Source organism: Anas platyrhynchos, chromosome 4, assembly GCF_047663525.1.
Source record: "Anas platyrhynchos isolate ZD024472 breed Pekin duck chromosome 4, IASCAAS_PekinDuck_T2T, whole genome shotgun sequence".
NCBI lineage: Eukaryota > Metazoa > Chordata > Aves > Anseriformes > Anatidae > Anas > Anas platyrhynchos.
This window is the reverse complement of record NC_092590.1, coordinates 39,478,230-39,505,698: the sequence shown is the minus strand read 5'-3', so window position 1 is coordinate 39,505,698 and position 27,469 is coordinate 39,478,230. Positions and strand designations below refer to the sequence as shown.

Genomic DNA, 27,469 nt, shown 5'->3' with positions numbered 1-27,469 from the left:
CTATTTTTTAAAGCATACGGAAAAATCTAACAACATGAAAATGCTCCACTTACTCTGTAAATATATTTAATGCTTTTAGGGCAATTATGTGGTACCTGGTAGCTAGCCAATCCCTCTGTACAAGGAAGTATTTGCTAGACATCCTCAGAGCTAATCCGTGGCTGTGGGTCAGCCCCCTGAAGAACTGGCTGTTCACATAAGTTGTTTCAGGCTGCTTTACCTGGCCCCAGAGATCTGACCAATATTTGTTTGCTCACAATGTTTTAAAGTAAGCTGGGAGCCTACAAGAACTAACCACAGAACAGCATTTCTCTGCCTTTCTGAACTGGAGGGCTACTGACCCCTGGGAGGAAAAAGAAAAAAGAAGAAAGGAAATCCCATCATTTGTGCTCAATGTCTGTTGAGCATCTGAAAGTCAGGACAATGGACAAGTGCCTGGCCTTGACATAGATTAGGAATAGACAATGACCACGCTTTCATGTAGCCACTGCTTCATACCTGGTTGACTGTGTAGTAATGTCCATGTGCAGTTGTTTACAAATTCATTTTTCTTGCAGACCTTCTGGTGTCCTGTGCACCTTAATTAGCCTTGGACAGCAGGCTGGGTAATGCCACTAGATTATTGTGCCCACTAGACATGGAGATACAGCCATGAGGGTAAGTGGTAAATAAACATATGGTGTGCTGCAATGCCATAGATAGTTCAATCTGTTCATTTTTTTCTGATACGCAACATAGTGATTTACTTATGGGACCTTGGAAATGGATGTATTTTAGCTACCATACAGTCTATGTGGAAAAGCATCCCACTTGTGAATGGTAACGTACTACAAAAAGCCCTACGATAAGCCAGTGTGGGGTGACTTTTCCTCTCTTTGTTGCCTCCGGCTTATATTATACTGCCTTCCATAAGGGAAGGCTTACATATTGAAGCCCAAGACCTTTGTTTTGTGCTAGCATCAGCCACCAGAAAGAGGTGACTTGAAATACCTCACAGTCGTGTCTCTGAGTTTTGCAATACCCACAGTTACAGTGACATCTCATGGTAATGAAGTCTGGATGATGTATGCTTCTAACCCAGAGTTTCTTCCCAAGAATATTGAGAGTCTTAGATGTGCTTCTTTACTGACACATTGAGATTAGAAATTTTTGAGATTAGAATTTTTCTGCCTAGAAGAGGCAGAAAGGAATACTAGCTATGATTTTGATACTATACAAAAGTTTCCTTCCTGAAACCCACTGAGAGTTTAAACCACAATTCAAGTCAGTCAAAATATTTTTCTTAACTTTCAGACTTTCAGTTGAACACAATTTCAACTTAAAAATTACAAGCTTTTTATATGATTAAAGAGGATTTTGTAACCCTAAGGGAACATTCAAACCATGCAGTTTTGTTAAAAATGCTAGCCAGTGTGAATTAGAATATTTACAAGAGAGTATTTTAGAAATACATTTTTCACCAACCAACTAATGCAGAACTTTTAGTCCCTGTACTTCGGTCGGCACAGACAGTGAAAATATGGCACTTTTCTGTAGACTAGCACAGTGTCACAATTTTGGGGTTGCACAAATTCAGTAAAAATTCGAACTCCGTATGTAGGACAAACGTGAAGCTCAACCATGCGACCACAAGAGGTCATCATTGCTCCATGAGAACAGGTTTTGAGCAGTCTAGGGTGAAAAACATTGTTTCTACACGTGCATTTGATTTACTCCATACTTAAGTCAAAGAGCTAAACACAAAACTGAGATTATTTTGTCGTCTTTTTTTTTTTTTTCAATAAGAAAAGATGATAAGATCACAGCACACACACTTAAGACCTTTTGACCACTGTCCTTTGTCCCATTCTCAACTTAAAAACAAACAATACCAATAATAATAATTAAAAAAAAAAGTTAAAATATTACAGAAGTGTTTCTCTCTCTACTTTGTAATCTGATACAAAGCTGTGCCACTAGCATAGGGATGTAGAAAAGTTTGAAAACCGTTTTATAATCAGAACCCTGCACAGATTCTCTTACCCTGATTACATCTGAATCTTGCCAATTACATTTTGCATAACATTTTGAAAATTATAGACTTTCTTATCCACACCTGCACCTAAAAATTCTTATGTAGGCACACACCTCATGTCATAACAGGAACCTTGCCCATCTCATGTTTTTACAGGAGCTTCCTTTTGTCTTGTTCTGGCAAATGCAATATTGCCACATTTAGGTCAGTTTAGAGTACTGTGATAAGAAGGATCATCATCTTATCTTGTCCCTTTCTCCCCTTTTTTCTTATATCCCTCTGCCAGGTCTCCCTTCCTGGTTACACCAAATCATTGCTAACAACTTCTCCTTGAGGGGCATCTCAGGTTTGCCACTGCAGTATCCTCAGCCACCTTGCCACCCCTCTGCCCATGCTGCTAGCCTGTGCTGCCCGCTCACTCAGTCACCAAAAAGCACTGACGCACTTTTTTCCACCTGCTTCATGCAGAAGAGCGTATCACTTTGTTTTCACTCAAAAGCCTTCTTAAACCCAATGGCAGTTACTAAAATTGCAAAATATCCAACTTGATGAAGAAAGGCAACCAATATGCTTTGGCCACTGCCAGTTCTTACCGCATTCTTTCCCACTCCTTCTCGCAAGGTCACATGTATCCAGCTGCAAGCTCTTTTAGAGGGAACCATCTTCCATACTGTTGTGATCCCTCACGCAGCAGGGTCCAACTCCATTCTAAGGGCTCCTATGCAATGAAATCAAATCGGCATGGATTAAGTGTCTGAGTTATGAGGGAAATGGCTTGCATAACTTATTTATTGTGGAGACATGGGAAGTCTGGGAATGGGTCTGAATGTCAGCAAAGTCCATCTGGGACCTACATGGCTCCAGAGCATGTTTCCAAATCCAGTCATGATAGAGACAACATCAAATTCACTGAAACCAAAAATCAAGATCCCATTCATTTTCAGTAAAGCTGGGATTTTATCCTTGGCTAGGTAGGCAGATCAGAATCACATCAGCATAAAGAAATTATTGTAGTGGTCATAGTCTCATCTGGTGATATCGCCATGGAAACCTCATCACAGATCAAAGCTAAGAATCCAGTACCATTCAATTAGCACCAGTGTCATGCTACTCTCATGAGCAGCTAGGAAAATTTACAGTTTATTGAAACACTAAAAGCTTGCAGCACAGATGCCCTGAAAGGGAAGAAAGCTACTTCATTAGTTTCATGGATATATTTCTACATGCAAAGTTTCTAAGTATAGAGTGCATTTGTCGTTGTATGTTAAGATGATTTTTAAATAAAGAATTCCCAAATTAATATTCATTTCTGATTTTATCCATAATAGCCCACAATTTTTCTATCTGGTATTGCTCTCAACTAACATTTGAGAAATAGAGATTCAAATTGAAAAAGAATTATGTTGGAGAAATAAATGTACAGCTGATATACATTTAAGTTGCAATGCAGGCAAAATGTGTTAGATATTCTGAATAATTTTATGCAATATATGAGAAAAGTACAGTATTGTGGATTTAATTTGAAATCAGCAGTGCAATGAGTAGCTTTATCAAACGGATGACTTTCTCCTCATTTAGTGTCTGCTATTTTTTCACACTGTGATTCATAGTCTAACGTTCAAGTACTCTGAATATTCTGCCTACATTACTAGAGCTAATGAAATACATTTTTGTTATATTAAGAAAAAAAAGTATAGCATCTATAATTTTCTAACTTTTTAGAGCTACTCCTTGTAGTGTAACAAAACCAGCTCCAATTGTTTACATCTGAACTGTATTTCACATGAAAACTTCAACATACCTTGAGCAGGCAAAATGATCTCAATTCTTATATGTAATATTAGCTTTAACGTAAAGTTTCATATCTTTCACTTCCATCAGCTGAACACTGTCTGCTAAGTAATATTCATATCACAGATCTTGTTAATTAATGCTCGAGTATTACAAAGCTACACTAGCTTTCTTAACTCTGCTGAATCAATTATTTTATGCCCAGATGGCTCCCACACAGCTCTGCAATCAGTGGTGAATCCAGGCCCTTGTAGGTAGTTCAAAGTTCATTATCATTCACTTCATGATATGAGGCCAAGTTTGTTTTCTCGAGATGACAGGGGACTGCACACCTCGCCCTCTTCTCTCAACACAGTTCCTCCTTAGGGAAGCACCCCCACACCCACCATATTCTGTGGCCTTCCTTCTCTCTCGCCCACAGAGCTGCTTTTGCTCAGTTTTGTTGAACGAGTTACTGCTTCCAAGCAAACAAATAATAATATGACATATTCAGCAACTGGAATATCTTGCATAGGAAGAATTGCAATTTGACTTTTTCTCCTGGTTGCAGGACTCATCTCTGAGATCAGCATGGAAGGCATGAAAAGCTGCAAGGCAAACACAGCTAAGAGCTGGAAATGCAGAAAATAGACAAGTTTCACAGACCAACAAATGACTGGTGATTTCCAGGGCCACTGCAATGCTGCAACTCTGTGGGCTGAGAGGAGGTGGGAGTGCCACCCTTAGGCCGTGCAAGCAACCTTGCCCACTCGTTCCGGCCAAGGGTTGGAGCAAGGTTACATGGCCATGGACCCACAGCCAGAAGCAGAGACTGAGCTCATGTCCAAGTCCCACAAGCTCAGGACAGAAGCTGGGATGCCAGCCAACAGCATGGCACAGCCACCACAAGCTCAAGCAGCTGCCTAGCCAGAGGAGGCCCTGCAGGAGGAAAGACTCCTGGGTGCCAGCCACAGCAGGGACACCCCCCGATGACACCCCTGGGCTGGCTGAGAGGTTTTGCTCATCAATCAACTGCCAACGAGCCTCAGCTAGGGAAAACCTCACAGCCACATCAGTCAGCAGGCAGCAAGGATGGTATCTTTCAGTCAATAATAAGTAAAAGCTTTTGAGTGCCGCTGATGAGCATTAGGCTATAGGAGGGGATATCTTCTGTCAGAGGATGGAAGTGGAAGGCCTGTTTCTGTAAAATTCCCAAAATGAAAGGGAAAAAAAAAAAAAGTGTTGCAACCCATTTCCAAGCTGGGTAATTGTATTTCATGTTTATCTGCATATATCTCCACATCCTTATTTTCCGAAGATGCCTGTAGTATTCCCACATGCTATTTGTTAGCTGCAGCTGCTCCACAAGAGAGAGAGCTGCGCAACAGAGATAGGGCAGCAAACTCTCTCCTGATAGTATTTGACTAGCTTTCAATAACTGCTTTGTTCTTAGATGGGCTGTGCTACGTAGAGTTCCCTGCAAGCCTCTCCATGGCTACACAGCAAGGATAAAATATAAACAGTAAGAAAATGACTCCAAACTTTACATCAGCTTCACCTCTGATGCAAACAGTGCCATCTGCCAGCCCTCAAATGCGTGGATGAGATCAGCACCAGGCTGAAAAGCAAGTGGTGAAGTTGAATACAAGGAAGTCTGATGTAATGGCAGATCGAGGTTACTGAAAAGAAAGAATTTATCATTTCTTTAACTTTCAGGACCCCCTTCAGGCCAGTCCTTGGCAGGTGGGAGTGATCACATCCAAGAGAAGGAGAAGAAAGGATAGACCTGCACGTGGGCAGACAGTGACACAGATGAACCCCTGGGTCCCAGTAGGACGCAGGGGCAGACCCTGGGAGCATCTCGCTGGAAGTGCCAGACTCGGCAGAGCTGCATGAAAACGCAGCTAGGTGGAGTGCAATGTTAACACATGCTCAACGAGTGAACTCTCTCCCTTGCATTCTCCCAGTGCCTTCAGCAAATATTTGCAGGCTGTCACTCCTACCTTACACGTACTGTCCTCATTGCCAAGCACCTCCAATCCCCACCCCAGCAGTGGCTGAATGTTACAGCCAGTGCCCGATGCAGTGCGAAGCTAGACAAGTCCACCAGTGGCCACAGAGACACTTGCTGAGCTTCACAGCACCCACAATAGGGGTTGTGCATTCAGGACTCCAAGTGCATCACTTCTACCTTTCACACAGCTGATCCCATTTTTTTTTTTTTAAAGGATCTTAATTAGGAGTCTCTTTGATTTTCCTGCGAACTTTAAAAGACCTGTGAGAAGCTGTTGGGACACTGAATTTACTTCAGTCCCTGACGTCTCATGAATAAATTAAGCAAGCTATGTTTTTTTGATAATCCAGTTATTTGATAGCCTTGATTAAACCTTTTTAGAATGACTGGAGGCTCTGGATGTTATTTATTCATATTGAGGCACAGGAACAGTCACTCATGCGTAGAGATCCTCAGCAGCTCACAAAATGACGTGCTTACTTATGCATAGCGATCCTCAGGAACTCACACGCTGCCACACTCCTGCCCGGACACACTTGGTAACATGCACAGCGACAGCCTGGCCCACAGCACTTATTTTAGAAATCCTCAAGGGCTTCCACAAGGGCCTCCTCTTCCTCGCAGCTGAAAGCAAAACTCCCCAGTGGCTCCAACCCACGCTGCCAAACGCACTCACCCACCTCCTTCTCTTAGCCCAGCCTTTTCTCACCACTGTGGCATTTCCCTGCTGAGGGTTCCCTAAGGTCGCTAATGCACTTCTGAAAGATCTCATTTTCATTACCTTCACATTTTAATGTCTCAGCGCCAAGGAGCTGCTGTTCTGCTTTTTGATTTTTATTCTGTTTTGGTTTATATGGAAATTTTACATTAAACAAACATTATATGACAGTCAGAGGGATGAGAGGGCTCAGGAGACTGGTAATGGGCTGTGAAGCCTTTCCTTTCTAGGCCAGTGCTCCAATTTATTCTAGGCTGTTTTAGCTCGATTTAACAATGGAAAAAAGGTGTGCTCACTTAAACGGTCTGAGTTCTCTGAAACTAATTAGATTTAAAGTGAACTGACCAGTGACAAAAATACCACCATGCAAATAAATTTCACCAAGCAGCCACTTGAAAAAACAAAACAACCAAACAAAAATCCAACCCCATCAAACAGAAAGAACATTTTACTTCAGCCAGCTAACGATACAAATGGAAGTGGTTTAGAAACACACTGACTGCCAGGGGCAACCCATCCATCCTCCAGCCCAAATCTGTTACACAACTAGCTTTTGTGGCATGCCTGGAAGGTCTTCAACCTGGAGTGGGTCAGCCCAAGAGAAGCTGGCAGTGACCGAAAGTTATTGCTGTCTAACTTCACTTGCTTGTCATCAGGCAAATAGCAAACTCAGCCTGGAGGCCCCATTCCTTGTAGACAAATATTTAACTTCACATAAAACACAGAACCACATCTCGGCTGAAGATGGCATCATCATTGGGTAGTTGCCCAGATTCCCAGGCTGGCCAGTGGTATGAGAGAAGCAATAGGGATAATAAGACAACCACCCCTCAGACACCCTGATGATACTTCCACTGCACTCAGCGCAAGGAATGCACAGCCACAACGACTTAGAGGGAATTTCCTTTTGTCAAAGAGGGCAATAACCTAGGAGAAATTGGTAAAGAAACTGGATGCCAATCCAGGATGTTATTTTCAGAACCTGCTTGTTTTTCTTTGTAGTCCTTCTTCTGTAGTTTTACCTCAGGTACATCATTGTTGCTGTTTTCCAGCAGTGCTTTCAATAATACATAAATGCAGCAAAATACTTGAGACAAACCCTTCAATTCCCCCTTATGCTCCCTCAAACAGGCTTTATGATGAATTGGTGCACGATGCTGTTAAAAACACTGGGTGCAATTCTGTTCTTTATCCATAATGTTTTTCAAAAACTCAGTCAGGAAAAATAAGAAAGGACCTGGTTAAGTTTATGAAAGAAATCATAGGAGCTCCCTATAATATCAGGGAATGGAACTGGTGATGCAAAGGGTCTCTTTCAGTCCCATAGATAGATCAACAGCTAACCCCCCCGTGTTGTATACCATAAAGTGAACAACCAGTCCTTCAGTTTTCATTAGCTGAATATATTCAGTATTTAATTCAGCCAGTGCTCAGTACCACTGATATTAGGCTCATCTAAATGGAGCTATAATTAGACAGCAAAACTATTCAGTTCGTATTTGCATAAGTTTTCTACAACTGAATGCTGCTGAACGAGGAAAAGGCACAATTAAAGGAGAAAGATTGCTATCTGGTAGGAAGTGACACGAGAGGGGAAAATGTCATGCAGCTTGATAACTGAGGGAAAATGTGGAACAGCTGAAATGCTGATTTTTTTTTTTTTTTTTTTTTTTTACCACCAGTATTTCAGAAGTATGGCAACAAATGGCAAAAAAAATATACTCTGCCTCATCTAAGCCATAGTCAAACTGCCTTTGAAGTCAGCAGGATCCTCCTATTCATTGGACACTGGGTCCTTGCAAGGAGAATTGTTAAGCCTGGGAAAAGGCTGCCTGAAGCGGTTGTGCAATCTCCACCCTTAACAATGTTTAAGGCTCAGCAAGACAAGGCCTGGCCAACCTTATTTGATGTGGAAATTTTCAGCAGGAGAGTTGAGTGGGTGACCTCCAGAGGTCCTTTCCAATCTCATTTCTTCTATTATTCTAATAACATCCATTCTAAATGAGAAGAGAGTTTCTTGACATCAAGATGTGATGCTACAGCACAGGTTTTCCAATGCTTAACCACCATCACTCTGAGCAATTTTTTCCATACACCAGTTATAACTTCCCATGCTGCAGCTTGTGACCATTGCCTCTCGTGCTCTCACAGCTTACCCTTGAGAAGAGTCTGTCTTATCTACAAATTCTCTTAGGTCCTTGAAGACAGCAGTTAGATATTTTCAGCCTTCCCTTCCCCAGATTAAACAACCTCCAATGTCTTCATACATCACACACTACAGTCCTTGAATTTTGACACTCTCCCATTGTTGTTTTGTCTCTTGTACTGTGTGGTCCCAGGCTGTAAAGTTTCATACCCATTTGTTCTCGTGCCAGAACAGGCTTTTTGCTCCCTCCCCCTTACTTGGGGCATTGACTGATTGATTACAAGCCACCCTACCCCATTTTGACCTTGCATTTTGCAAGGTACAGGACATTTTTTTAGCCTCCTCCCATGTGACATGCTTCTTAACTGCTTGATCACCTTGGCAAAGTTTCCTTCCACTTGTCCATATGAATTCTTTTTCTCGACGGAGGATAAATGGATATTAGCTGGTACACACACACAGTGGGACTTACGGGAAGCCTACAGAAACTTGAGTCCCTCTTTCTTCTCTGCTTTAGCATCCAACAGTGCAACACATCTTTTATCTTATCTCCATTTTAGATCAGGGCTGAACAATGGTACATAACAGTACTAGAGATTATAGATAACGTCTTGTAAGACATTTTTAATACCACTAACTCTTCCCTAGGTCTGTTGGAAACACCACCTTCAGCATGCCCTAGGACCTTATTTTCTTTGGCACCAGCAGCCAGTAGGCACCCTGGACAGGTTTTACAGGCCCTAGCTTTAGCTGTCTGAACAGAGCCATCGTCCCATCCTTAGAGAAATGACTGACCTCCTTCAGGTGCCCATCTTTTTCTGCCGATTAGCGGGAGAGCCTGGGCAACAAGCTCAGACTGGTGAGCTCATCATTAGACAGCTGAAGCTAGGTGAATTAATCTCATATCCTGTGACCAATTAAAACATTCACATCCTTCATTTTCCTCTGTCACTTCCATCTTACAAGCCTTCAGCACCGAGGCAGAAATTCCTGTCATTAGTCATCCAGCCTGACCTTGAATTTTTATTTCACTTCTCCCATTTCTGTCACACAGGTGCTCCTGTTTATTTCTAACAGGTATCTCCCTCCTCATCTTCACTCCCAAAGCCTCCTGGAATCATGTATGCAGAAAATTCATCATCATGTGCCAGCCTTTAGATGGGGTCAGATGGAAGAGAAGAAAGATTATTTATGGCATTACAATCTCATCAGAGAAACAATACTAATAACTTGCCACCAGCCAAGTTCATATCCCATCACAAATTATTATTGCTTACCCCTTTTGTTACAAAATGGGTAACTGATTAGTATTGCACTATTCCCTCACCCCAATGTTAATTAACCTATGATAATTAACATATGATACTACATTAAATGTTTTACAGAAATCCCAGCAAGTTAAGCTTTACTTCATTACCTTCATACTCAAAAAGAAAAAAAAAAAAAAAAAAGGAAAAAAGGAAAAAGAAACCAACAAACTACCATGATAAAATGCCGTTCAGTTATTTGTTGAAGTGATCTGAGAAATATGGAAGTGTGCAACTTGACTATCATAGGAAAGATTAATAGATTTTAATAAAGAAATAACAGCTGAGTGGGCTCCCTGAACAAGGATGCTAATCATTTAACAGCAAAGTCTCTTTGTCTTTTGTCTCCTGTTTTTTTTTTCTTCCTTTTTTCTCCCCATTAAATTTCAAATTTGACCAGACAAAATAACCATTTAGAAAACTTATTGGGAAATAATTTTTGCAGGGGTAAGATTAATGATTATAAGCATCAGGTACAATAGAAGGGGCAGGGGAGTGAAACACTTACAAAAAAGTCTTTCCAGCACCTGAATCAAGAAGGCCTGTTTTAAAATATGGTATTTGAACATGCCAATTCACTCTACATCAGTAAAAATTTTTGCCTCAAGCTCTTTTATTTGTTTCCTTTTTCTTTATATAGTTAAATCAGCATGGATACATATCTACAGACAAAACTATCTTAGATCAAACAAATATTGACGTGACTTTTAAGGTCAGTTGCTGCGAGGCCAGGATTCAAAAACAAATTAAATCTGATGTATGCTGTTTCAAAGGTCAGTTAGAAAGGTATAGGCTGCACCCATTTTACAGCGCAACCCCCAGGGAAGCGAACATATTGAATGCTGCAAGGAGACATTGTGATAATGAAGATAATTAGGGTAATAGGTAGGTAGGTAATAGGGGCTTAATTAGATCACAACAAGCATGTTATTTAGAGGAAAAAGAAATCACAGTGCATTAAAGTAAAAGTAAATTACAACAATTCAGGTCAGTATTTATTTCAAGTCGATAGTTAATGTGCATTATTGTATCTTTAAAGGGACTGAAATATTACAGCAAAATGCAGTAAAAATCTTTCATTCTCACCAAGCCACAGTCCAGCGTCACTGCATACAAAGGTCCTATCTCCCCCAGATTGTTGTTACCCTGATACAGGCTGTACAAGCACTTCATTTCCTGATTTTCCTCTCTGATCTCAATAATTTTCAATAGTAGAAGCGAGATGGCAGGAACCCTTTGTTATTACCTGAGTAGCTTACGGAATAAATAAGCATTCATCCCCAAAACCAGCTCTCACTGGAGAGACACGAGTTTTATGAGAAGAGTAGATGAGGGAGCGATGGCAGTTCTGAAGTTGGTACACTATCACCATGCTGCAGTGGTGCTACTCAGCTTCATCTATGCAAAAAGCAACTCCCACCTTCCCCCAGCCAACGGTTCCCAACACTTACTTTTTCTTTTTGCTGAATTATTCCAGTTTGAAATTTGTGAATTTACTGGCAAAAAAAACCATCAATCTGACCAACAGTCAGTATGTAAACCACATTTTGCTCTGCCCTGCCAGACTTTAAAAAGGTAAGTGGAAAAGAGAGCGAGATAGGAAGAAATTGTCTAAAATTTGGCTGTTCTGCACTCCGGACAGAATTTATTCTTGCAGGGATTCTGGTTTGCTAGCATGCTGTGGCCTTTTGCATAGGTTAAAATATCTTTTTGAGATGTATGGCACTGTAGTAGGGTAAAACAGAAGTGAAAAACAACGGATGCTGCCGGGACACCTTTAACATGTGAATACCAACCAGGACCAGCTGTGCTGTCCCTGCATCATTTAGTTTACCAGAGTGACTTCCTCTGCACATTTTCACTAGCGTTTACTCTGCAGGTAGCACGGCCTAGGGTTAAGGCAGTCACTATCACTTGTATTGTCCTGCAAGCTCTAGACTGCAGAAATACCTGTGTCAGGCAACGCAGGGAGGCTCTCACAGAGTCTTGTCTTATTTTCCCAGCTAGACAGGCAGTAGCTGCTAACTGATGTACGATAAAGTAATCTACATATTTTGATTCTCTGTAGGACAACAGGGAATGAAGATGTTCAGTTCAGACAGATGCACACTTTCCTTCTGTGGCTGCTCACACAGAAGTCACTGAAAACACCTTTTAATATGGGGGTGACTCACTACTTTCTGCACATATCTTTGGGAAAAAAAAAAAAAGTCTGCAATATTCTCACATATTATTTTATTACATGCAAGTTCCCCAGAGAGTAGTCCAGTATTGCTAATGGAAATTGCGTGAGCTCTAAATTGGCTATCCTCATCTAATTTTCTCTTATTCACTTGTATTACAGCCCTGGGCCATTTCTACCTGTTCTGAAAATAAGATGTTTTACCATTCATGATTGAAGTGACCGACTCCTGCCATCTAGAGGGTGGTTCGTGAAACATAAGCAAGGCAGGTACAGTTTCCCAGGATAAGATAAAGCTGCTTAAAAGCTACTTACATGAAACTAACATAGAAATCTTAGTGACAGCATACCTCCCTGTTATGTTTCCTTTTTTTTTTTTTTTTTTTTTTTCTCCCTAGCTTTTTTCTTCCTTTTCATTCATATGTTTGTTTATATAAAAAATGCACATTCAAATGGAAGGACAACTGTAATTTCCATGGATGTATCTGCAAGTCCTTTCTTCAGCAGCTCCACTCATTCATGAAAGTGGATTAGCAGCCTAAAATAGTTATTCTAAAGGAGATTAAAACTTTGCCTTTTTTTTCCCCCTCCCCAATGCTTTATCAGTTATTCTCACTGTGTTCTTGCATCCATGGCTGCTTAAAACAAACTGGAATGGTCACAACCGGAATAAAAGTATACTAATGATTCATGGCATTCATTAAGAAAAGTGAGGGCATTCATTAGAAAAGCGAGAAAGACACGAAAAGCTCTAAGGCCTTGCAAGAGATCACATTTTCTGCTTAAGGTGTTAATTAAATAGTATGCAGCCATGGTTACTGACAATAATTAAAAAATATTTCTCCACATACTTTCTTATAATGAGAAATGTCCAGTTAAGTGATCATCATGAATTTTTATCGTAAACAATAACACAGTTTTCTGTGCATCCCAATAACCTGGTGTTATTGGAAAAGCGTGACAAGCACGTAAATTGTTATGTGATACAACCCTGAGCTCCCCAAAGTTACAAGAATCTCGATGGGAAGGCAGTGGTGCCCACCAAATATCTGTCTCTCTCTTTAAGCCAAGATCACATACCTAACTAGCAGCCAACGTCCAGCAAGAAATGCATGACCAAGCCCCGTGTGGAGCAATTCAACTAACCCACCTGAACGGATGATCAAAGAGCGCTAGAAATACACCAGTGCCCTAAGACTAATGCATATGAAATATGTACCATACCCTTCTCATCCTAGGCAAAAGGCTATAAATGAATTATATTGCAGTGTAACTGCTCTCTGATCCTTCCACTCGTCTTCATTTAAATAACTATCAGATACATCGTGTAATGATTTCCACAAGGGGTTTCTAGGCAAAATGCACAAGAACAATAAATATGCATGTAGGAAGAACTTACAATATTAAAAGGAATCAAAGACATCCTTGGTCCTTTCTGTTTCTACTGTGTCGTATGCTGTTTACGATGAGGAGTTAAGCAAAGCCTCGTGGTACATAAAAATAAAGGGGTGCAGCAAGCCCACAGAGCCATCCTCACCCCAAACTCTGTACCCTTCTCACCTTGGGCAGATGTCTTCCAGGTGCTCCAGCCAAAGCAAGCTCCAGAGCTGGCCGTGGTGGCAGACATCAAGCAGGCACCAGAAGGTCACAGGCCTCCGGGCAGCTCAGTGAGGACAGGAGTGGAAAACGCTGAGGAACAGACCCAGATCCAGACCCCAAAGGCAGGCTGGTCTGCGGCAAGGGCTTTGGTGGTAATGGGATTGAGATCTGTTCGATTGACACCTGCTTGCTGTGTTGTATGCCTGCGGATAGATTAGGCAAGGCTTTATTTTGAAAAAATATGGAGCTACTAATGAAGGTTTTCAGAGAGAACTCTTCAGGTGCCAACCTTAAGGGGTTACAGTCACAAGTCATGGTTGCAATTAGCGTGTCCTAACAGTTGGTTTTTCTTCAGTGAAAGTGTAAGGACAACTGCCACGAAGCGCACAGGCAGCAGTGATGGGGTGACACCGAGCAATGCCACCCGCAGCTACACCCCGAGCACATCCCCAGCGAGGAGGAAGCCGCCGGAATACCGAGGGAACGTTCTCAGGGAGGAGAAACGTTACGTTACATAGGGCCGGCAAAAAAAGCAACCCTCTTTTAAGACGTGTTTTTTGTTTTTTTTTTTCCTCATTTCTCTTCAGGACCCGGACACCCATGTGGAGGCAGCAGCTCTTTGTGTGCATGTGCGTGTGTCCGAGGAGGCGCAAGCCCAGAGAAGCGGCGTTACGCGGCCCTGAGGCAGGCTGGGCCCCAACGGCCCCCACCAACCGCCCTAACGGCCCTAACGGCCCTAACGGCGGCTGGAGCGGAACCTTCGTGCCTCGGCGCGGGGCCGGGCCGGGCCGAGGAGCGCTGCCGGCTTCCTCCCGCTGCCGGGGGCCGCCGCCGGGAGCCGGGGGAGCAGCGGGCAGCGGCTGCCGGGCGGCGCCCAGGCGCAGGTGGGCAGCGGGCGGCGGGCGGGGGCTGGGTGCGGGCGGTGCGGGGCGCCTCCGGGCGGCGTTGCCCCGGGGGGAGGCGTGCTGCTGGGGCGCCCTGCCCGGCCGGGGCCTGCGGGTGCTGCCCTGAGAGACGGAGCGGTGGGTCAGGACCTGGCTGTGGGTCAGGAGCTCTGCAGGTCAGCAGGTTCGTGCCTTCCTGGGCTGAGGGGGCATCCAGGCACGGACCTGCTGTGTCCTGGGTGGTTGCTCTGGTATCTGTGTAGGTGGAAAGAAGCAGGGTACACACACACACACACACAGCGTGGCAGATAGCGCTGTGCATTTCTCATTTCCAGTCCAAACATCAAGTAACAGTGCAGTGGTGCCTAAATATATTTTTGGGTCATCCACCAGCCTCAGATTACAGGATTGTCAAAACCGTAGGCACAACACCCTGCGTAGGAACTTTAAATACTAATCAACACTTTTGAAAGGTACAGTACCCTGATTGGAAAGGAATTGCAGGTAAACAACATTTTTTACTACCGTAATTTTTGACATCATAGCACTATTGCGCTGTAGTCAGAAAATTAAAAGATGGCCACTTCCCTAAAAATCTATAATTTAGGGCAAAGACAAACATCTTACATGGAAGCTCAGAGGGAAGGAGTGATAGAATATTGATCTGTGGGGTGGTGGTGTTTATTGTTTGGTGTTCGAGAGCCTGGATTAATTTAATAGCTTTGTTAAAAGAACCTGACATTGCATTTTTGTTGTTGATAGCACGGCTTTCTAAAGAACTCCTGTCTTTGACATTTCTCATAATCTGTGTCCTCAGTAGTCATTGAGGGACTGTTTCTTATGAAGGTGGTTTGTCTTCTCAATGCTTTCGATTACAAGGTAATGTGAAGAAGTCAAGGTATAAATACTAACAATTCGATTCTATTGTTAAATCAGCATTCAAGCAGCTTGAAAATTAGCGTGCAACCTCATATTGGACTCCCAGTGTCAGAAATGTCATGCTCCAGAGTAATGACAGTTGCCAGCAGGCAGCTTAGCAATACCATTTTGACTACATAATATGACACTAATAGAACATAAATGGGGTGCAGAATGCTACAGCTGAGCAAACTGATTTATGTGTGCCATCAAAAACAAATCTTAATATTTGGTCAGGACTATATATTTATTTGTTCCAGAAAGTTAGGATCATTGGGTTTATTTCATAAGACCTTTTGAAAAGATACCAATTTTTCTTCTAAGTTTAAGCTGCTACAGTTCACTGCCTCTTGATGCTGCAGCTGTCCTTGCAGATGCCAGCACACATTCCTACATGGGAGGTAGGGATGAGGCTGGGGAGAGCAGGTACCTCCGGTTCCTTCTCACACCAGCGGCCCCTGTAGCCACCTGGAGACCTACTGGAATCAGCAGAACTTTGCTTTGGCAGAGCTGTCCCATCATGTGGGCCGATTGCTGCCAAGCCCAAAATCTATAGCGATTTTCTTAAAATTCCATAAGTGGAAATGAAGGTTTTGAGATGACAAGTTGGAGTTGCCTCTCCTTCTATCACTGCAAGTCCACAGAGTTCACTGTGGAGATGACGAGCACCGCGGTCTGGTCGACTTACCAACAGTCTCACCACTGCATTGCCTTGGTTCCCTCCTGGAAAGTTAAAACAGACACATCCGATAAGATGCAATTAAATTAGCATAAACCCTTCTTGGGAATCAGTGGCATCTTTAGAGCAGTGCATGCTCATCTCATTATTACTAATGTGCTAGAATGATAAATTTGCAGTTCAAACATCCCTTTGTCATAGCTCTTAAGTCTAGAATAGTGACATTTTGCTTCCTAAGCTTTCACAAAGCTTGAAATTTGCATGTTTGCAGTACACTGTGACTCACTCACCTGAAGAATGCTTTTTAACTGATTTAAGTAGTTAGTGAGTATGAGAAGAGAGAAACAAGAATGAGCTGAATATTGTCCTTATTAAACAGGCAACAAGGTGATCTTATAACAGAGGCCCATTGCAAACAGTTATACAAAGCATAATATTATTTCAAAGGCAAAGCACTTCAAAGACAGTTAAGCACAAAGGGCAGGACAGCAAAAGTTCTTTTCAGATCACAAGGTTCTTCATGGTTCAACACATGATTCTTCCAAGGGACTGGACCCTTATTCTACATTTGAAAAGAAACTCTGAAAAGGAAGCGAATGGAGATGAAACATAATTAACAGATGGTAACTCCAAGATTCAGGTTTTGTGCTGGATGCGTCATCTATATCTGTGCATTAACATGTATTGTATATTGTACATGTTGCGTGTGTTCACTACATACCTTTTTCTATCCCACAGACGGTGAAAAATGCCTAAAAAGAAGACTGGAGCGCGTAAGAAAGCTGAGAACCGTCGTGAACGTGAAAAGCAGATAAGGGCTTCAAAAGCCAACATAGATTTAGCCAAACATCCTTGTAATGCTTCAATGGTAAAATAACTTAAAATTTTATATTACAATACTTGATTTTATATTACATAAAACCAGTGATAGTACATTAACTGTATTTAATACCTCTGGAATACCATTCCTCCTCTACATTTAAGATTACATTTGCATCAGAAATATAATACTTGAATAAAAAGTTTGGTTTCTAATCAGAATTTAATTCAGAGTTTCTGAGGGGGTCTGTACATTTTATGCTCATACAGAATAAAAATAATTATTAGTATTTTCTTTTTTTTTCTTTTTAGGAATGTGATAAGTGCCAAAGGTAAATATTTTCCCTTTCTAAAACCATCAGTTTAGCATTAACTGGTTTCAAACATTTTGCAAGTCTTGTTTAATGCTTCTTTTTTTTTTTCCATGTGCCTAGACGACAGAAGAATAGAGCTTTTTGCTACTTCTGTAACTCTGTTCAAAAATTACCCATTTGTGCACAGTGTGGTAAGTGGAAATAGTGAAGGTAAACATACTATTTCACAGTCCCTTTTGTGTTTTTAAACTCTTAGCAGTTATAGTACCTTTGTCTTAAAATACGTTTGCAATTTTTGGAGCAGGTTCTTTTAAACCTGCTCCAAATGTGAATATCCTCCTTGAGAAGACGCTCTTGCTTCATCATGCAAACTAATGCATATACCTCTGACCCTCCAGGGTTTGCAAGTCTGGGCCATGGGCTTGTCTTCAGTATTTGATATTTAGAAGAACTTGTCTCACTGCCTTTTGGGACTGAGAACATCTGACTTTTTCCCTAGATTTACTATATACAGTATTGTTTCCTAGTGACAACAAAGATTAAAAAAAGCTGACTGCCAAAAAGGCACTAATACATACGGCATTTTGGGGATAATATCATTGATATCAATTAAAACAACAGTGCATTATTCTCCTTACATGGCTTTGTAACATAAGCTGTTTGTGTTAACTCTATGTGCTAGAAGAAAGGGAAAGTCTCCTTGTGATAGAACTGGGTTCTGAATCATGCTAAACTGCCCATTTACGTAAACAACTGTTTGCTTACGGGGAGTTAATAATCATTTTAGACTTTGAAGTGATTGTTGTTGTTTTACTGTTTCAACACATCCTCAGAGATTTTCAATTTGTCATTAAGCAATTTGGCTGTTTTGTAGTCTGATGCTCAACTCAGAGCTGCTGACATTTGCAGCTTCCAGTGCCTTTGTTGGAACCTGCAGATACTGAGCGTGTCTGGAAGCCAGGCTGACTGTGTGCAATGGCAGCGCACCACTCTTCATAAGTCTTCCTTCTGTCATCACGTAGTGAAGTACTAAAAACACGTTGTGTATTTTACAGTCTATTATACATCTGAAGTTGACTCCCATATGTTGAATTTATCTTAATCTGCAGGATGTTTCTGAAACAAAAGCATTTTTAATAACCACAAAACAATGCTGAGTCCTCTAGGGTTTGCCAGGACAAAGACTATTAGAACTGTTTGGTGCTTAATCAAGTGTTGTTGACAGGCCCCATAAACAAACATTATCTTTCCTAGAGAAGTCCCTGAGGGATGGGAGCATGGTAGCTATATTGCACTGGCCCAGACCCAGCAATATCCCCACCACCTCATGTTGATCACTGGTGATCTGATCTGGACATTCCTCAGTGCCATTTGGCATCTGAGACACGATTAAATCAAAACTCTGCTGCTGATGCTGCATACTGGGATTTAATTGCATTTGCAGAGTAGAATTTGGTTTTGTTAGCTCTTCAGTAGGTTTGCAGGGAACATCCTTTTGTTGATTCCTCTAAAGAGGAAATAACAGAGACACCAAAGGGGTCTGCAGCAGCTCAGCTTAAACCCGTGATAAAAATCCCAGTGCAATAACCTGAGCTAATTACAATTTTTTTTTTTTTTGCTTGCATAACTACATACAGAGTATGGATCTTTGTGGTAGAGCTACTTACATCAGAAGCAAGGATTAAGGAAAAGTTGTCACCCTAGTGGGTTGCGTGTATCAGAATGACTTCGAAGTGCAGACTGTGGCTTTTAGTCCCATCCAATCCCTGCATGTAAAGAGAATTATTTTGCCAGGAATTCATCTCATATGTTTCAAAAAAAAGATCATACACACACACAAAAAGAAAGTATCTAAATACTCAGCTATGGCCACATCACTTTTATGGAGGGATAAAGCTGGCAGTAATTTTAAATGCAACTTTTTGAGATATTGTTGCTTGACTTGCACCTTTATTTTGTTTTTTGTTTTGACATTTAAAATTCTTGCCAATATATTCAGCATAGCTCAAAATATACAGCAAGACAACTGATTGCCTCATCTCAGCACTGGGGCAAGAGATTTTGGCTGAAAACAAAACATAATTAATTTGATCTAAAGGTGATACAAGGTTAGGTTACAGTTCACAAACATTTGTGTTATTTTTACCTAGATACAGAATTAAGTACTGGTGTTTGATTTAATTGCTGCTCTTATGTGAATATTCTTTCTAATTTCTCAATTTTTTTATATACCCTTCTCCTGGTTGTTTACCACTTTTTTTAAACAGGAAAAACCAAATGCATGATGAAGTCTTCAGACTGTGTCATAAAACATGCTGGTGTGTACAGTACTGGACTAGCAATGGTGGTACGTATACAAAATGACAGCCTTTTTTTGCAGTATGGGGTTCTTTATTCAAATCTTTCTAAAATAAGATATAACAAATTTATGCAATGATAGCATGTACCACGTGAAGATTTTTCTCTTATCTTACCATTACAAGCTGATTTTTCAGTTATGCTGGAAACTCGACCTCATCAGTTTGGATTCACTATTGTTTTGTTAGTTTTGTGTGTGTGCATGTACATGGTAGTTCATTACACATGAGGTTTCTTCAACTAGACAAAACTGTAGTATTTAGCTGTAGATCTTAGTTTAATTAAAGTGAAAAAATATGATTTCATTTCTGATGAGTAATTTGAACTTTGTGGAGTTTGTGTTCTAATATAGCATGGTTTAAAATCTGAACAAGTGATTTCAGCTATCAGAATATAGGGCTTTATTTTTGAAATTGTATTTTTGCCAGAATATTGCTATAATTTATGAATCTCAGGGTTCAGAAGACAATTTTCACATGTAAGATTTAAGTTAGGAAATTTAAAAAGCAAAAACAAAAGGGGAAAAAGCGTTTTTTTCTTGTTATATTTAGTTGTGCACAAATGAGCATCAAACAAAAGAAGATGAACCCTGGAGTGGCTTGATTGGAATACTGATTGTTTCATACTCTCTTGCTCACCTGAAATGAACCCACTGAGAGAACAGATACTTGAATGCATTCAGGGCTATAGAATAAGAGTTTCTCTAGATATTGTAAAAGCCCCAATTATCTTTCTGTAATTGCAGGGCGCAATCTGTGATTTCTGTGAGGCTTGGGTGTGTCATGGGAGGAAGTGTCTCAGCACACACGCGTGCATCTGCCCTCTTGCAGATGCAGAATGTATTGAGTGTGAAAGAACTGTCTGGGATCATGGTAGGTAGCTTACATTTAAACTTACCTATACTTTTCCCTCACATTGCTTAAGTTACTGTACCCATATCCCTAACATAGCATTTTTAATCTTCACTGCTGAGTACATTTGATCAAAGCAAAGCATTCTCCCCAGTTGAAAAACAGACCTCATGCAGTGGGGAATGTAAATAATGTGCCCGAGAACACACAGTGCTTAAATCAGGGACACTTATGTAATTAACTGTCCTATCAGCTGAATGCTTCACATAATTAAGCACTGCATCTGGTTGTCAACATGCAATTTGCTGCCATTCTCAATCCTTTCATCTGCACTAGTTCAGGTATTTGGATTCCCAGTTGCTTGGCAAACCATACTAACCTCCATTTGTGGAATCCTTTAAAATGTGTATTTTAGTGGGCATCGGAGGTGAGGGAATGGGAGGGAAGGAGACTGTGGATGAGAGAATGTCTGATACCATTTAAGAATACTCAAATGTCATAGTTGAATAAAAAAGACTAGGAGTAATACTTGTTTTGTATTTATGTTATCCTGTCTTGTAGGAAACGTAGTATTTTTCAGTGTAATAATGGATGCTAGTGTCTAATTTAGAAGTTTTAGAAGTTTTTGTTGAAGCCCGTGATGGAGGGGAGAACTAGGCTTCAGTCAAAACTACATAGAATTGCCTAAATTGTTTGTGGAGCAGAACTTGGAGCCTATGCCTGTTGCTGATTAATTTGCCTTGATAAATCTTTTAGGAGGCAGAATGTTTGCCTGTTCTTTTTGCCACAATTTCCTCTGTGAAGATGATCAGTTTGAACATCAAGCCAGCTGCCAAGTTTTGGAAGCAGAGACATTTAAATGTAAGTTAGTAGTTTGCAGTCCCTTTCTCTCAAGCTAAACAGACCCTCAAATCACTTCCTCTGTGTTCCAGAATGCTCTCCAGAGCCTTTTCTAAATAGCCTGCTTTTTGCTCTGGAGGAAACAGCTTTCATTTCTTAAGTGCTTGCTCATGATATCTAGACTAGGCTATTGTTCTGTGACCTTTCTCACTGTTAGATCATAGGTGGCAGTCTAAAGTTACCCTCTTACAGTGGCCAGGACTACATCTGAGCACCTGGACCAGCTAATGCTGATTTTTTAGTCCTGAAAGCTCTGCAGGCAAGAAGGAGCTCTTTTCCACAATTCTCACTGTATGATGAGCTACTTTCTAGATACCTGTTTCTCAAAAAAAAAGCAGCTGTCCTAATGTCCTGCCATCTGTATCTAGCCTGGCTAAAACATCCCAGATTGCTCTGGACGTACAAAGGATGGTCTGTGTGTTGGTGAAAAGTTGCACCTGTTGATTTTGCAAAAGCAACAAGTCCCAAGGAAGGCCATGACTCAGGAGGCGGTGATCACCAGGTTTACTGGGACAGAGTGAGCATAGAGAGGACAAAATCACGTTTATCCAAAGCCTGAACTCATTGCTAGTTTCTTCTCTGACCAGTGGACTGTGGACACGTATGTCAGCAGATTCATCAAATGTTGACGCATGAACACTTTTACTGAGTAAAAAACAGGTAGTTTAAGACTTCTTGTCTCTTGGCCTAATTGATTCTCCCAACTCAGAATATTTGGGAATTTCAGTTTTACAGTCTGTCTTTAGAAATTTCTTATCTCCTTTTTCTCCCTCATCCTTTTCTGTCTGCCAACTATTTTCATGACTGACTTCCTTGATGTATTCTGCTAGAATGTCTTCCTGCATAGCAATATTGAAGCAACAACAGCTGTTCCACAAGAATATTTTTTCACTGATTGTTAGAAGCTTTTAATTCACAGAGGTGATGTCACACCCTGAATGGAGAAAGTCCTTTTTGAGGGTTTTCACTGTGTTCTGCATCTTGTGGCACCATGCAGTCTTGATAGAGGCAGAAATATAAGACATGGCCTTTCATAAATCATGTGAACTTTAAATGTGGTCATACAATTGTAGTCTAAAACCCATTCTGGCTATGAAAAAAAATCTGTTACTTTACAACACAATTTTTTTTAAATGCAGAGATGCTCTAGAAATTTTTAAATATATATGCATTAGCATTTGCAATTTTATCTTTCAATGCATGACAGAGTCCTGACTCCCACAACTATCCTGCTCATGTGGAAAACTCAGTTCTTTTACTTCAGATTCAAAAGCTTTGTGATCATAGGTGTAAGGTGAGGTGGAGAGATTGGGTATGTGCACAGAGACTCACGACAAGATATGTATCGGTGCTTGTTGAGGAAGAACTCTTCCCCAGCCTCATGCTGCTAGCAATTCCTGTGTAGTTGCCTTTACTATACTCCCTCTAGTGGAATGAAGAAACCAGTTTGAAGCTTCAAGACAAGTTAGATTTTGCAAATGCTGATTCCACTCTTTACAATTCATGTACCAGCTGTCATTCGCTAACACAGATGCAAATTTTTTTTTATATGAAGTTGTATGCAATAAAGTACATTTCCTGAGGATGTGACTGAAAATACAGAACAAAATAACATTACTAGGTTTGAAATTTGCAAGCTTTAAGTGCCCTCAAGTTTCATTTAAATGAGATAAAGGCTGCTGGAGCATTTTTTTAGATGACTGTAACATGCTAGTGCTCCTCCTTGTGACACTGTGGTACAAGAAAAAGCAAGAAAATCTCTTAACAAACTGAATCTGGAACTTCTGTTTTTAAAAATGTGAAAACTCAAGAGCGATTACACTTTCTCCTTCTTCAACTTGTACTTTGTATCAAATTGCTTTATTGCACGGAGGCTTAGATTTGAAAGATCTAGTAAAATAGAATCAAGGAGGTATTGGATGGTAAAATAACTGATTCATTTTTCCAAAGTGTACTTTTTCAGGGAGTTAAAAACAAATGCCCCAAATTGTTGCATTGTTACATATTTTTTTCTACAGAATGTTAACAAAAATTACAGATCTGCAGTTTCCAAGTAATGAGTTTTACATGTTGATTTTCTCCTGCAGGTGTTTCCTGTAACAGGCTTGGGCAGCATTCATGCCTGCGTTGTAAGGTAAAGAGTAAAGACAGTTGCAAGTAGTTATGATTGTAGACTTGTTTTCCTTAACTTCCAAGGCCAGTACCAAATCTTGTCATGATTTCCTCTGGATTATTCAAAAACACTCAGTTTTTGTATTAGTTTCTGAAGCTTGGGCATAGACTTATGCAAGTCTTTTATTTGTTTGCTTGTTACCACAAGCTGTTGTTGTGCATCCTCATACCAGGTAAGGTGATCTTGACTTTGGCTCTGTGTTTAAACTGGGGCTGTACCATTTTTGGACCTTTTCAGAAAGACAAATCTATGTTCTTAAACAGTATCCAAGGCTTGGAATATGTTTTGGTCTATCATAAAGCTAAGAGAATTTTAAAAGTTTTTGCAAACAGTCAAGTGATGATCTGACCAGAAAACACTGCAGCATGAATCCAAAAAGAATTATCTCCAGTTTTACACATGCACAGGCTAATTTGTTAAAAACAGGTTTTTACACAGTCAGGAGTAATGTTGTATAAAAAGTACCACCTGCTTCACCATCAGCATTGCCCAGATTTCTCCAGGTACTGGTTCATTGCCTGCTCTTATTTTTCTTGCCCTCCATTTTTTTCTTTTTCCTCCAGAGTCACCATAGCATCAATTTTGTATTCAAATTATTTCTTTCTCCATATATCTTCACTGGCACCCTGGTGCTCAACACATGAAGTTTCAATTTAATTCTTGCCTTCGGGTCGCTGCATATTTATGTTCTGGTGTGCGTATCTGATTGTATTTTATTTAAGCTTGCCAAGGTAAACCAGGAAGTGCCAGGCTCCTTGTGGGCAGCAATGTAATCCAGTCCTTGAACATGTTACTATTTCTACCTGTTTATCGGCACCTTTTTGCAGTCTCTACCCCAGGTAACCATGAAACGACATTTAACACGGCAGTTCAGCTCCTAAGTAGTGTGCAGATTCCAGTTCCACTGCAGATAAGAGCTCATTAAAGTTTAATCCCAACCAGAAAATTTTGCTGCTGTTGGACACATTTTTGCCTGCTTCTTCCTGAAGATTCTATGATTAGAACATTTAGCCTTTTCATTCTCTTTTCACCCCACAGGCTTGTTTCTGTGACGATCACGTGCGAAGTAAGGTTTTTAAGCAGGAAAAGGGAAAAGAGCCTCCTTGCCCTAAATGCGGCCACGAAACTCAGCAGACAAAGGACCTGAGCATGTCAAGTAAGCCTGCTTCTCTAGCTAACAAGCTGTATAGGTATCACTGGTGACTACTTTTCTGCATGGAAACACTGAGAAAAGTCTGGTTACTTTCAGCTGTTTTACAAAGTTTTGTTGTGTTTGTTATGAGAAAAAGAAATGTCTCTAGAATTGAGCAGTCATTCTTAATTGTTAGTTGATTCTAACACAGTAAAAGTTTCTGTTTAGCTTGAGATTTTAGATCCCCACTTAAGCCTTAATTTCATTTATAAACAACAGGCTAATGAATTTAGAAGTGTCATTTGATGACACATGTAGAATCTATTTAACTACTCTTTAATAAATCAGAATAAGTACTGTGTTCGTGGAGCACATCCAATTACAGGTTTTCTTGGCTGGAGTACTGGGGGTATATCCTAAAATTTAAATTGTACTCTGGAAGCAGTTATTGATTATATAAACATTGCTGCATGGAGGGAGACTGCATGTAGTGGAAAGGTTCTGTTGGAGGATGGATTTAATCTGAAAATGTCAGATTTAGACAAAGGTTGACAGGCATTGTGTGCTCTTAGTTGGATAGTAAACCTGGACGGAAAAGAAGTGTCAAGACACTGCTCAAATTGGTATTGAGGAGTGAGAGCATGATGGTTTTTCTCTACCTGCAGCACGCTCTTTGAAGTTCGGCCGCCAGACTGGAGGTGAAGATGCAGATGGAGCTTCTGGTTATGATGCCTACTGGAAGAACCTCTCCTCCAGCAAGGCTGGAGATGCAGGCGATCGTGAGGATGAATATGATGAATACGAAGCAGAAGAGGATGATGAAGATGACAATGATGAGGGAGGGAAGGATTCTGATACAGAGACCGTGGACGTATTCAGCAACTTGAGTTTAGGAAGGACTTATGCTAGTGGGTATGCACATTATGAGGAACCTGAAGATTAATCTCAGCATGCTAGTGGGCTAAAAAAGATAGGGAAGGAGCCAAGCAGGTGTTTCACTTATGAGTTGTATACATGCCAGTAGGATAGTTTTATCAGGTACTTACATATCACAGTTTGAGAATGAAGAGTGTGGGACATCTGTAGTAACTCCAAGTGACATTTGTTGGTATAAACCGCTCTTGGGTTTGCGACTTGGGAGAGAAAATGGGAATATTTTTATTCCCCTAACCAGCTGAAGTGGTATTGTCCTTCAGCTACTGAGTGGAACAGTTTAATGCTGTTTACCTCTATCAACATAGGAATGTGGGAGGGCTGTACAACTTGTTTCCATTTGCTCATCAGAAATTAAGTTATTTTTACAATAATTGTTAACTGATTTCATAAGATTAATGTATTGGTGGATTGTAGACTATTTTTTTCTGCACAATAAAAGTCAACTGCATTCTCAAATGAATTGAGATAACTATTGATGACTTCCGAATAGTTGGAAAGCAGCTTGCACACAGTGTAAATTGGCATTAAAATAACTTCCTATTCTACGTGGGTGGGGCAGATCAATGTAGTTCTCTCTGTACTTGAACGTTATCCTTCTGGCAATTTTTAGTACAAGATATTAATAATTGGGGCTATATGTAATTATTAAAAATGCACCCCCAGATAGCCAAAATTATTATTTCAACACAAATGTCGGTGTATCTTCTCTCCCACTAAAATCTATTAATTTCTCATTAGATCAAAAGAAGACAGGTTTATTCAATGCCAAGCATACAACTCTTCTCTTTGCATATAATATAAAAATAATAAAAAAAACGTTGGGAAAAAAACCCTGTGTATGAATTGATAAGGTAAGGAAAATACAGGTATGCTGGGTTCAGACACTGTTCTGCGCAAATGCACTGGTACAAGGCAAGTCATCAGCACACCTGAGCGGAGGTGGCGATGCTTGCAGAAGTGTAGGAAGTGATTCTTGATTTGAAACTACATACTCATTACCAATCTACAAATGTAGGTAATAGCATTCAGTTTCCTTCTGTAAGGGAACATTGGAAAGATAGTGACTAACAGCAGACAGCCCAAGATATAAGGACAGTCACCTGAAGTATTACTCCAGTTTTCTAAGTGCCATGTTTAATTACAAGAGAGCTATATCTTGTAATCCATCAAATACCTGAACTGATTGTAGAATTATGTACTTTTGTAATGCTTTTTCTATTGTTGCTCAAGCAGATTAGGGTCATATGTTGGCAGAGCATATCCCATTTGAGGATAATTTTTAATGATGCTAGGACTGCCAAACAAGTATTCACTAACAAAACAGGAGCAAGGAATCTGGCCTTGATAGTTGTCTCCTAAATGCCTCTCATACCAAATGCATAAAAGACATGAGCTGGAATTCATTCAAGACAAAAACAAATTGACAAACTGGGCAACTTGGTTATGACAACTGCAGGAAACAAACTGCACTGGAGAGTAAGATGACCTTATGAGTGCATTTTAAGTGCTTGCCTTCCAAATCAGAAAAGAACTCAGTTAAAAATATCTGAGAGTCAAATCCCTTTCAAAAAACAAAACTCTAAGGACAACTAGCTTTAAATGCTAGTGAAGACCTATCCATCTTAAATTCTGTACCTGACAGATGTCTTGATTAGTCTTTTGCATAACCAAACTTGAAGTGAGGGAAGTAGGATGCCTGCCAGTCCAGCAGTGATTACTGATTTGTGAAATTGGCACCTGTGATAGAATTTGTGT

The 27,469-nt window shown here is 40.6% G+C and overlaps 1 protein-coding gene across 2 annotated transcripts; it reads left to right on the top strand.

Moving 5' to 3' along the window:
- The first annotated feature begins 14,354 nt into the window (after positions 1–14,354).
- Positions 14,355–26,174, top strand: ZNF330 (zinc finger protein 330). 2 transcript variants are annotated; one of them, XM_027456719.3, is made up of 10 exons: positions 14,355–14,634; positions 16,970–17,099; positions 17,363–17,382; positions 17,485–17,555; positions 19,632–19,711; positions 20,468–20,594; positions 21,330–21,434; positions 23,561–23,607; positions 24,685–24,802; positions 25,444–26,174. In XM_027456719.3, exons 2-10 carry the CDS (start codon positions 16,980–16,982, stop codon positions 25,719–25,721), a joined length of 966 nt encoding a protein of 321 aa, XP_027312520.1. In that variant the 5' UTR covers positions 14,355–14,634; positions 16,970–16,979; the 3' UTR covers positions 25,722–26,174. The 2 variants fall into 2 exon arrangements, with proteins under 2 accessions (XP_027312520.1, XP_071892869.1); XM_072036768.1 differs by lacking the exon at positions 14,355–14,634 and adding an exon at positions 14,797–14,818.
- The last annotated feature ends 1,295 nt before the right edge of the window (positions 26,175–27,469 follow it).

Coding starts and splice junctions, on each gene's coding strand:
- ZNF330 (XM_027456719.3), top strand. CDS start 16,980: ATGCCTAAAAAGAAGACTGGAGCGCGTAAGAAAGCTGAGAACCGTCGT. Junction 21,435..23,560: donor GGAAGCAGAGACATTTAAAT/GTAAGTTAGTAG, acceptor TTTCTCCTGCAG/GTGTTTCCTGTAACAGGCTT. Junction 23,608..24,684: donor ATTCATGCCTGCGTTGTAAG/GTAAAGAGTAAA, acceptor TTCACCCCACAG/GCTTGTTTCTGTGACGATCA.